The sequence below is a fragment of the Pristiophorus japonicus genome, chromosome 3, assembly GCF_044704955.1.
Source record: "Pristiophorus japonicus isolate sPriJap1 chromosome 3, sPriJap1.hap1, whole genome shotgun sequence".
In the NCBI taxonomy this organism is placed as follows: domain Eukaryota; kingdom Metazoa; phylum Chordata; class Chondrichthyes; family Pristiophoridae; genus Pristiophorus; species Pristiophorus japonicus.
The window spans coordinates 111415149-111427142 of NC_091979.1; the positions used below are offsets into that span (position 1 = coordinate 111415149).

The following is an 11994-nucleotide window of genomic DNA, read 5'->3' on the forward strand; positions in this document are numbered from 1 at the left end:
TTAGTTGCAGGCCTACCCTGTCCAGTCGACGTAGCACCTCCTCCAGATTGTGCAGTTGTTCCTCGGTGTCTCGACCCGTGATAAGGATGTCGTGCTGAAATACGATTGTTCCAGGGATGGATTTGAGCAGGCTTTCCATGTTCCTTTGAAAGCTAGCGGCCGCTGATCGTATGCCAAATGGACACCTGTTGTAGACAAACAGCCCCATGTGCGTGGTGGTGGTGGTCAGTAGCTTGGATTCTTTGGCCAGTTTCTGGGTCATGTAGGCTGAAGTGAGGTCCAACTTGGTGAACAGCTTGCCGCCTGCTAGCGTGGCAAAAAGATCCTCCGCTCTCGGAAGCGGGTATTGGTCTTGTAGTGACACTCGGTTGATAGTGGCCTTGTAGTCACCACAGATCCTGACCGAGCCATCGGTATTTAGGACAGGGACGATGGGGCTTGCCCAGTCGCTGAATTCAACAGGCGAAATTATGCCCTCTCTTAGCAACCTGTCCAACTCACTCTCAATTTTCTCCAGCATCACATACGGCACAGCTCTGGCTTTGTGGTGCACTGGTCTGGCATCCGGGGTGATGCATATCACTACTTTGGTACCTTTGAAAGTCCCGACACCAGGTTGAAATAGTGACTCAAATTTCTGTCGGACCTGTGAACATGAACTTCGCTCCACAGATGAAATGGCGTGCACATACCCCCATTTCCAGTTCATCTCGGCTAGCCAGCTCCTCCCCAAAAGCGCGGGACCATTTCCCAGGACAATCCAGAGTGGCAGCCGGTTCTCTGATCCATTATGTGTGACCACCAACATTGCATTGCCTAGCACTGGGATGATCTCTTTGGTGTATGTCCGTAATTGCGTGTCAATGCATTCTAGTTTGGGTCTGCTAGCTTTGAGTGGCCATATTGTTGGACATACATGTGTGACTGGCTGGCCCCTGTGTCCATCTCCATGTCTACCCGGGATGACGTTTAATAGGACTTTCATCATCATAGGTGGTGTTTTGGTGTATAAGCTGTGGATGTTTGCCACATGAATCCGCTGAACTTCAGCGTCCATTGCTTTGCCTTGAGCATCAACCTGCCTTGCAGACCCCTCCTAAATTAGCCTCGCTGCGGGCTTCCTGCACATTCTGGCTAAATTTCCACTGAAGTTACAATTTTTACAGATAAATTGTTGAAACCTACAGGTTTTGCAGCATGTCTGCCCCCGCAACTCCAGCATGAGCTGAGATCGTTGTGAAAAAAAGGGCTGTTACCAGGCATTCCTCTCTGATTGTCTCTTTGATTACTCTTGAGCACTCTGTTAATGGGTGTCAATGGCCCCATCCCAGGATGCATTGTCTGCCATGATGGCGTAAATGTCCGTTCAACCTGCCATTATCTCTGTTGAGGACCCGCTCTCGAGTCTGTTGCTGCCTGGGTGGTGTCGAATTGCCCTTGCCTGCGGGGTTCTGAGCCGCGTTTACAATGTTAACTCCCTGATCCATCGCCACATTGGGAGCAGAGTTGCGCACGTATATTATCTTGGTTTCCTCCTCCCCCGCCATGAAGGTCTGAGCCATCAACGCCGCCGCTTCCAAGGTCAAGTCCTTGGTCTCAATTAGCTTTCTGAAAATCCCAGCATGACCAATGCCCTCAATAAAGAAATCCCTTAACATCTCCCCCCTGCAGGCATCTGTGAACTTACAGAGGCTGGCCAAGCGCCAAAGGTCCGCAACGAAGTCCGGTATGCTCTGTCCTTCCCGACGTCGGTGTTTATAGATTTGGTGTCGGGCCATGTGTATACTGCTCGCCAGTTTGAGGTGCTCACTGATCGATTTGCTGAGCTCTTCAAAGGTTTTGTCCGCCGGCTTCTCGGATGCGAGCAGGTCTTTCATCAGCGCGTATGTCTTATGTCCACAGCTGGTCAGTAGATGCGCCCTTCGCTTGTCAGCCGCTGCATCTCCCAGCCAGTCCTTCGTGACAAAGCTCTGCTGGAGCCTCTCAATGAAATCATCCCAGTCCTCACCAACACAGTACCGTTCCTCTGTGCTACTGGTGGCCATTCTCGTGAATCGTTGATTCCTGTTTCTCATCGCCAAATGTAATGTCCTTACACACTACTATAAATTCTCACGAGGCACATTCCGCAGACAAGGTCACTCTATGACCTGAACCTTTATTCACAGGACTAAGAAGTGATGACCCTGCGTGGGACCTCCCTTTGTATACCTGGATGACCAGGTGAGGAGTGTCTCCCACAAGTTCACCCCATGGTCAAGGTGTGCATTTCTTAGGTGTATACAGTATGCAGTGTTGTTATGAAGGTTACAGTTACATGAAGGTTACATACATGACAGATTGAATGTGAGATAATGTCGGCAAGCACGTCCGCTGCCACCACTGAAAGCCTGCGGGCCATGTTTGCCACGCACGGACTACCCGATGTCCTTGTGAGCAACAACGGGTCATGTTTTACCAGTGCCGTGTTCAAAGAATTCATGACCTGCAATGGGATCAAACATGTCACATCTGCCCCGTTCAAACCCGCTTCCAATGATCAGGCAGAGAGAGCAGTGCAAAGTATCAAGCAGGGCTTGAAGAGGGTAACTGTAGGCTCACTGCAGACTCCCCTATCCAAGTCCTGCTCAGCTACCGCACGAGACCCCACTTGCTCACTGGGATTCCACCTGCTGAACTGCTCATGAAAAGGATACTTAAGACAAGGCTCTCGTTAGTTCACCCTGATCTACGTGAATAGTTAGAGAGCAGGCGGCTTCAACAAAGTACATACCATGATAACGCAAGTGTGTCACGCAAAATTGAAATCAATGATCCTGTATTTGTACTGAATTATGGACAAGGTCCCAAGTGGCTTCCTGGCACTGTTGTGGCCAAAGAGGGTGTTTCAGGTCAAACTTACAAATGGACTCATTCACCGGAAACACTTGGACCAAATCAAACTCAGATTCACAGACTATCGTGGGCAACCCACTTTGGACCCTACCTTCTTTGACCCCCCCCCCAACATACACACCAGTGGGAACCGACACCGTGGTTGGCCACGAAACAGAACCCATCATCTGCAGCAGTCCAACAGGACTTACCACACCAGGCAGCCTAGTAAGGCCAGCTGTACAGCAGCCCAGCGAGGGCCCAACAGACGGTTCACCAATACCAACATCTGCACCGAGACGATCAACCAGGCAAAGAAGGGCCCCAGATCGTCTCACCTTGTAAATAGTTACACTGTTGACTTTGAGGGGGAGTGTTGTTATATATGTAAACCTTGTACAGCCACCAGTGGGCTCAACCACTGGAGTCCCAGGGGATCCCATAATACCTTGGGAGCACTGGTACTTAAGGAGGCCTCACAGGCTGGAGAGTCACTCTGGAGACCTGCAATAAAAGACTATGGTCACACTTTACTTTGACCTCACAGTATCCAGTCAGACTCTTTATTTATACATAACAGAAATCATGTTTGACAAATTTGCTGGAGTTCTTTGAGGATGTAACGAGCAGGGTGGATAAGGGGAAACAGTGGATGTGGTGTATTTGGATTTCCAGAAGGCATTCAAGGTGCCACATAAAAGGTTACTGCACAAGATAAAAGTGCATGGAGTTGGGGGTAATATATCAGCATGGATAAAGGATTGGCTAACTCACAGAAAACAGAGTGTCAGGATAAATGAGTCATTTTCCGGTTGGCAAACAGTAACTAGTTGGGTGCCGCAGGGATCGGTGCTGGAGCCTCAACTATTTACAATCTATATTAATGACTTGGCTGAAGGGACCGAATGTAATGTAGCCAAGTTTGCTGATGATACAAAGATGGGTGGGAAAGCAAATTGTGAGGAGGACACAAAAAATCTGCAAAGGGATATAGACAGGCTAAGTGAGTGGGCAAAAATTTGCCAGATGGAATATAATGTTGGAAAGTGTGAGGTTATCCACTTTGCCAGAAAAAATGGAAAAGCAAATTATAATTTAAATGGAGAAAAATTGCAAAGTGCTGCAGTACAGACTGGGGGGTCCTCGTGCATGTAACACAAAAAGTTAGTATGCAGGTACAGCAAGTAATCAGGAAGGCAAATGGAATGTTGGCAATTATTGTAAGGGGGATAGAGTATAAAAGCAGAGAAGTCCTGCTACAACTGTACAGGTTACTGGTGAGGCCACACCTAGATACTGCGTACAGATTTGGTCTCCGTATTTAAGGAAGGATATACTTGCACTGGAGGCTGTTCAGAGAAGGTTCACCAGATTTATTCTGGAGATGAGGGGGTTGAGTTATGAAGCTAGGTTGAGTAGGTTGGGCCTATACTCATTGGAATTCAGAAGAATGTGATCTTATCGAAACATATAAGATAATGAGGGGGCTCGACAAGGTGGATATTTCCACTTATAGGGGAAACTAAAACTAGGGGACATAGTCTCAGAATAAGGGGTCACCCATTTAAAACTGAGATGTGGAGGAATTTCTTCTCTCAGAGGGTTGTAAATGTATAAAATTCTCTATCCCAGAGAGCTGTGGAGGCTGGGTCATTGAATATATTTAAGGCGGAGATAGACAGATTTTTGAGCGAGAAGGGAATAAAGGGTTATGGGAAGCGGGCAGGGAAGTGGAACTGAGTCCATGATCAGATCAGCCATGATGTTATTAAATGGTGGAGCAGGCTTGAGGGGCCAGGTGGCCTACTCCTTCTCCTATTTCTATGTTCTTATAATATGGGAAGAGAGGATGGGGCATAGTGTATCTTAATATAAGGAAACATGGAATATGAGAAGGCAGTTCTGCATATCAAGGCCATTCATTCAAGCAAAAAGGAATATTGGGATGTACAGGACTGGGAAAAAATTGTTCAACTGTCTGGCTGTAGAGTTCAAAAAGAGAACACACCTTTCATTACCTATATTCCTCAATTGATTTTCTCACCAAATACCTATCCAACTCCCTCTTAAATGTACTGATATTATGAGCATCCATCACCTTCTTGTGCAATCCATTCCAAATATTCACCACTCTATGAACCGCCCATTCATCTTCTCTCATTTGAGCTTAATTTCATGCCCATTCTTTATCATTTATGGAGTCATAACAAACAGTTTCTTAGGGTTCAACTTATACTCTTAGGAATCTTATCAGCTTGCCGTATATGGTAGAACACTTGCCTCTGAATCAAATGGCTGTGGGTGAACCCTAATCTGGCCTAATCTCCAGGGCAAATACAAGGGAGTGTTGCATTATTGGAGGTGCTGGCTTTGAGATGTTAGCCATGTGCCTGTTTTGGCTTTTCAAATGGATGTTAAAGATCTCATGGCACCATTTGAAATAAAGCAAAGTTCTCCTATTTCTTTAAATTAATACCACTATAATTAAATTAATACCCTCAATTAATATCACCATAAAAAACAGGTTAACCAGTCTTTTATTTCAATGCTGTTTGTGGGATATTGCACTGTGCAAAATGGCTGCTGCCATTGGCTATGTTCATTGTATGTGAAATGCTTTAAGACATTTCTGAGACAAGTGATAATGTGGTATTTAAATGAAAGTTATTTTTTCCTTGTGTGATTACTGAGACAAAAAGCTACACCAATGGCCATATTCATCAGGCTCAATACACGCAAGAGCTGTTTCTGTGGCTTCCTGGTTATCTCTGTAATGTATTTAACTAGTATGGGGGTATATAGGCTATTCCCTGAGCTGTTGAGACCAAGCACCTATGAATGTGAAGTCCTGTTAAGCATCCAGTTCGAATTTTTCTAAATTTACTAAAAATCCCAGCTCCCTGAAAATACATTGGGGCTAAAATTGATGAAAGCTAAGTTCTGCCCATTTTTTGGCGGTACCACAGATAGACAATTCCCAAGGGCTCTGGGGTCTGATTTTATGCCCAAATGGGAGCACCTGGATATGGAAACTGAGGAATAATTGTTAGCAGGAAAAACACAAAAAAAAACAAAAAAAGGGGGGAAAAAAAAAGGGCCTTGTAAATGTCTGGAGTGTCACCCAGGTCGGGTGGCACCGTTTAATGTTTTATGTTTTCGCAGGTAAACTCAAAAGAGTTAATTGTTAGCAGGACAAGAAACAATACAACCATGGCACTTTTCACATACATTCTGTTAGTTGTTCCTCAGTCTTGGCAACTTACATTTTGATACAGCACAGAGCAACCTGGATGAATTATCCAGTCCAGATAGCACAGCTGAAACCATTTAAAAAAATGGTGCCATGGGATCTTTAACATCCATTTGAATCGCCAAAATAGGAAAATGGCTAACGATCCCCAATTAATGATCTAGGCTTAGTTTTTGTGGTTATGTGATAGATGTGGGAAAAACAAAGAGGAACATCATGGAAGTAGTCTTTTGCCAGCACTAACATCACTGCCCCCTTGTGTCTGGCATATCTTTATCATTGAGCCTCAGCATTTGAGAGCAGAGACAATTGAAAAACTTAGGGGTAGATTGCCCCTGTGTGCTATACGGAACAAAATCATAAACCTGTTTTTTTATAATAGATTTATGATTTTGTGTTTATAACATAGGGATGAAAATCTTCCCCACCTCCACCCACTGTGTGGTAGGCATTTCGACTTTTATTGGAAGTGTCATCCTCTACTGGTAGCAGCAGGATTGCTCCAGGAAAGTCCGAGTTCCTCATTGCTGCGATTCAGGGTTGCAGCTAATTTATATGTTTAAGGGACCTTCAGCTTGAAGATAAAATAATGTGAAGTAATTATCTACTGTTAATTTATTAAAATGTACACATTAATATTCTTGTTGTGATGGTGGAGAGGTAATGTTATCAGAGTTCTGATCAACCTGGATTAATAGTCCAAAGTTCAAATCCTAGTGTGGACTCTTGTAAAGCTGAATTTTTGTCCACTGGTTCGCTCGCAGCCTTCCGCGAGAGGTGGGTGCCAGAGGGACTGGAGTGCATCATCACCCCCGGCAACCAAATTTTAATTTGATCTAAGTTTCGTTAAAGTTTTATTTGGAAATTTGTGGATTCTAGTGCCAAAAGGGGCACTTGATTTAAGGTTTCTACTTAAAATTGTTGTGATCTATTAAATTCACCACAAATATTTTAGGCTTTCATCATTGCACAAGTTCTGCAAGAATTTTTTCAGGAACTTGAACATCGCATGTGTCTTACAAAAGGAAAAAATAGGAATGAGGGCAATTTAAGAATGTTTTGTATTACATTGGGGAGCATAGCAGAGATATTTCAGTTAAAATATAACTCATCAAAAACAATTAATCACATTTGTGATTTTTTATGAAACTATGAAACTACTTTGGTATAAAGTATCTAAATAAGATCATGTGCATTCAGATTAAAAAACACAAGGAGAAGGAAAAAGAAGAAAAATTACAAACAATTGAAATTCTTCATGCCAAGATGGAAAAAGATTATAACCATCATGAACAGGAAAAGAAAAAAAAGCAAAAGTCCGTAAGAGAAGGCGAGAGTACCCAATCCTACCTCGTTGAACAAATGGTAAATTTTACTCATCTATGGAACTTTCTATTTCTGTTTTTCTTCCCTCCTGAAGGTGGTGATTTATTCTGGGGTACAGCTGCATCAGAGCTAGTCTTTATCCAGTGGCCATTCTACATACGAGTCTGGATAGTGAGCAGTACGATTTTTCTCTTTCCTAATTATAGTATTTCCTCCAGTGTCTTGACTAAGATCAGCTAACAGCAAAATATTAAGTATGAATACGCTTAAGGCATAACTTCCATTTGATAGAAGCATGTGAAGCAATGTGGCTTCTCTACTGATAAAATGTTGGCTCGCGGTCAGCGGCGAAGCAAAGGTATTCCTGTGGCGGTGTAGTGAATGATGGACCGCAACTTCAGGATTTCTGCATCCAACTCCGCATGTGTCAAATCTCCAAGTTGCAGTCAGTTTCAAAGGCGGAATGATGGCAAACGCTGCCAGTTCACAGTCATCCGACCGCAAATTCCGGGCCATTAATTATAAATATTAATATAAATTGCCAGTCAGCACAGCAAAGAATAGCTATTAGATATATTAGTAACTGGCAGCATAAATGAAAACTTTTATCTGTTAGCAGCATAGTGTGGTTCACAGGTTTGAATGCTATTCCCTATTAACACTTAGGGGGGCGAAATTTCCCAGCGCCATGTTTGGGGGTAGTAACCCAGTCGGACGTCCTGCCCCAGCTACAAGATTGGGGGTTACCGCACTTCACAGGAAGTGGAGAGCAATATCGGGCGGGATTGACAGCGCTACGCGGCACGTAACGCTGATGCGTTTCAACACCCCTCCCCTTCCGTTAAAGGGGAGTGTCACTGCACACTCTGCAGGCCCTCTGAGGGCCTCCACTGGGCCATCAGGGCATTGTGGTGCCAAGGCCACAGCCCGGCACCCAAACGGAGTGCCGGGCTGCATGATGACGGCCCGGACCACACCATGGTGGACCAAGATGGGCCAATGGGTGAGCTGGCCGGAAAAAAAAAATGGCACCGTGCAGCGTACCTCCCATTTAACTTCCGCCCGGCAAGTGGCAGCCTCGTGGGGCGTTGGCCAATTTCTGCTGCAAGGCGGAAAGGGGTCGCTGCAGGGCTACCATGTCAGCGCCTCCACTAACTCCCGCGCAATTTCATGGGAGCCGGTAGTGTCCCACCCCACAAGGCAAAAACATGTTTGTGCCCCGTTGGCGCCCCCCTGTGGAATTTTGGCCTCTTGGAATCAGTTCTTGAAAGTCAAGCTTTGTTGGTTCTCAGCCAGAATGCTAGATTGTGCATCACATGGGAGTAGAATGCTCCATTTTGAAAAGAAAGAAATTGGCAGGGAGACCTATCTTACTTGTAGTGATTGATATGGAGTGACATTAATAGCAGCAATAAAGAAAACAGTCAGGAAGGCAGCAGATAAGGGATGTAAAAGACTGCCAATTTATATATTTTAAAAACGCCACTTTCCTGATTGTTTTATTGTCAGGTAGTAGCTGTCTGTGATCTAGTACTCCAAGTAATTTCCTGGCACTTATGACCAATATTGTAATGAGCATGTATTGGACTTTAGTAATCATAAGCTATTTTAAAAACACATACTAAGCATTTTAATGGGTGGATATTATGCTATTGTAATAATAAACATCCTGAGAGACGAGGGACACTTTACATTGATCACATAATCTAATACATCTGCTGTTAAAGACTGAGATTAGATTAATCACAAATTCATATTTGAAGATATTGGCCCAGATTCAAGGCCGAGATAGATAGATGTTTGGAGTCTAGGGGAATCAAGGGATATGGAGATCGGGTGGGAAAGTGGAGTTGAGGTCGATAATCAGCCATGAAATTATTGACTGGCGGAGCTGGCTCTATGGGCCGTAGGACCTACTCCTGCTCCTATTTCTTATTATAAGAATGTGGATATAAGAACATAAGAGGTGCATCTTCAGCGTAGCAGGACTTCCGCCAGTCACAGAGATGCACTCCTGACCATAGTCAATCTTCAGGCCTTAAAGTTGTGTTAGGAGTGCCAAATTTTGCATGAAAAAATTGAATTCTGATGTGGATAAAATAACCACACTGTTTGAAAATGTAACATGGTTGCTCCGTAGCTGCTTGAAACGGATCAATCTTGCTGCTTAGTTTTTATACTCTATTTAACAAACCAAAAAATGTTCAAGAGACACCTGCTTGATTTTTCTGCACCTGTTTCCAGGTTGAAAAGAAAGCTAAGGCTTTATATAAACGTGCTGGTGAGCTGGAACATGAACAAAAAACCATGGCTCTACTTGAAATCGAAAAGAAGCAATTTGAAGACTATGCACAGCAAGTTATTGATGCAGCTGCAAAAAAAGGACGAAATATCTATCCACTTCTTAAAGCTGCTCACCAAGGCATTGGTGGTGGGCATGGTCCTGTGCTTATAGGAAAAGGTGGAATTAGACCTAGTTACCAGGTCATGGATATCTCTGGAACTCAACTTCCAAATTATCAAATTGAGACAATTAAGAAAATACATGATAAATGTGATATCCAGAGTTCCAAAAAATAACTAGGTTTTATATGGTAAAAGCCTTGGAAATTACAAATGTTTCAAATTGATTTTCATTTTTCCATATTTTACATTAATGAACACCACAATTAATCTTTCTCTATGATCATCTGCATATCAGCAACCATGTACTGTCTAGATTTAATGTAATTATTCTGTTGCATGTATTTGAAACTAACAAAAGTTTGAGTAGCCATTCTAGTAGCATGTTTCATTAGAGATTTATGTAAAATATCAATGAATAAAGTATAATAGCAAGATGGAAGAGATTAATAAACTCAATCTGAAAGAACGATTAATTTTCTGCAACAATACAAAGACATTCTAGAATATGATAGTTATTTACAAAGTACTAGAATTTATGATAATTGAATGAAATAATAAGTCACAAGAGATCAAAGTTTGATGCTCTTCATCAGATATCATTCTTGCACCTGTACATATTATGGGGCTAATAGGGTTATTCATTTTTAACATTAAGTTAACAGATTAATAATCCTTCAAAGTGAAAGCAGATTGTAAGAACACACGTATCAAAACAACTGTACTATTTATTTTTTTGAAAACTGTCATCTGAAACCTTTACATATAAAAGAGAAGCAGGATAGAGAGAGACCATCATCATCATCATAGGCAGTCCCTCGAAATTGAGGAAGACTTGCTTCTACTCAAAATGTGTTCTTAGGTGACTGAACAGTCCAATACGGGAACCACAGTCTCTGTCACAGGTGGGACAGACAGTCGTTGAAGGAAAGGGTGGGTGGGGCTGGTTTGCCGCATGCTCCTTCCGCTGCCTGCGTCTGTTTTCTGCATGCTCTCGGCGACGAGACTCGAGGTGCTCAGCGCCCTCCCAGCTGCACCTCCTCCACCTGGGATGGTCTTTGGCCAGGGACTCCCAGGTATCGGTGGGGATGTTGCATTTTATCAAGGAGGCTTTGAGGGTATCCTTGAAATGTTTCCTCTGTCCACCTTGGGCTCGCTTGTCGTGTAGGAGTTCTGAGTAGAGTGCTTGCTTTGGGAGTCTTGTGTCAGGCATGCGAACAATGTGGCCCGCCCAACGGAGCTGGTCGAGTGTGGTCAGTGCATTGATGCTGGGGATGTTGGCCTGATCGAGGATGCTAACGTTGGTGCGTCTGTCCTCCCAGGGGATTTGCAGGATCTTGCGGAGACATCGTTGGTTGGTGGAGAGACCAGTTACACTGCAACACGCAAATGAAAATCATTCTCTGGAAAATTACAGTATGAAGCTGATTTTCTACAATTGTTTTGAGTGGGTAAATACATTTAAAGCAGTGATTCTCAACCATTTTGAGTTCGCGGCACACTTTCGAATACTAGAATTTTTGGCGGTACACTTGAAGGGATCAAAAGGTGAACATAGGTTAAAAAAAAGCAAGTTTCAGGAAATTAAAAAAACACAGCATCTGAAGATGTTATTAATTATTTTTTATTCTGGAAGTAACAATAAAATAACAAGTGATAATAATTCCTCACATTAATTATAGATTAATTAGAATTTTAATGCAGATACTTGAGCCTGACGTTTTTTAGTTATGTCACTAATATTAGGGCGTATAACCGATAAGGCGACTCTCATTTCATGTTCAAGTTCACTAAGTGATATGTCCTTACTATACAGTACAAATGCACACGAGGCCCATGCTTGAGAGAAGGTCAATCTGTAACCAGCAACTTTTATTCCAGCACTGAAGTGATGAAGGTGGGTGGAGCTTCCCCTTTTATACCTGAAAGACCAGGTTAGGAGTGTCTCCCACAAGTTCACCACCTAGTGGTCAATGTTCTCACAGTATACAACTAATCAGTTTATACATGGGTTACAATGACAATTAAATACATGACATCACCTCCCCCTAAAGTCTTATTGGGATCACAGGTTAAGTCTCTCTGGTTGTTTACGCTCCCTTGTAGAGCGCCTGAATTGGGGCTCCGGTTGTTGGGCGCTG

General features: G+C 43.3%; 1 protein-coding gene across 1 annotated transcript in view; it reads left to right on the plus strand.

Annotated features, from left to right (window-relative positions):
• The window catches only part of cfap210 (cilia and flagella associated protein 210), a 123906-nt gene extending 113613 nt beyond the window's left edge, over positions 1-10293 (plus strand). The window contains exons 10-11 of the mRNA XM_070875698.1: positions 7325-7489; positions 9695-10293. Of these exons, the coding sequence (XP_070731799.1) occupies positions 7325-7489; positions 9695-10030 (501 nt within the window). The 3' untranslated portion in view covers positions 10031-10293. The remainder of the gene's footprint in view (positions 1-7324; positions 7490-9694) is intronic.
• The last annotated feature ends 1701 nt before the right edge of the window (positions 10294-11994 follow it).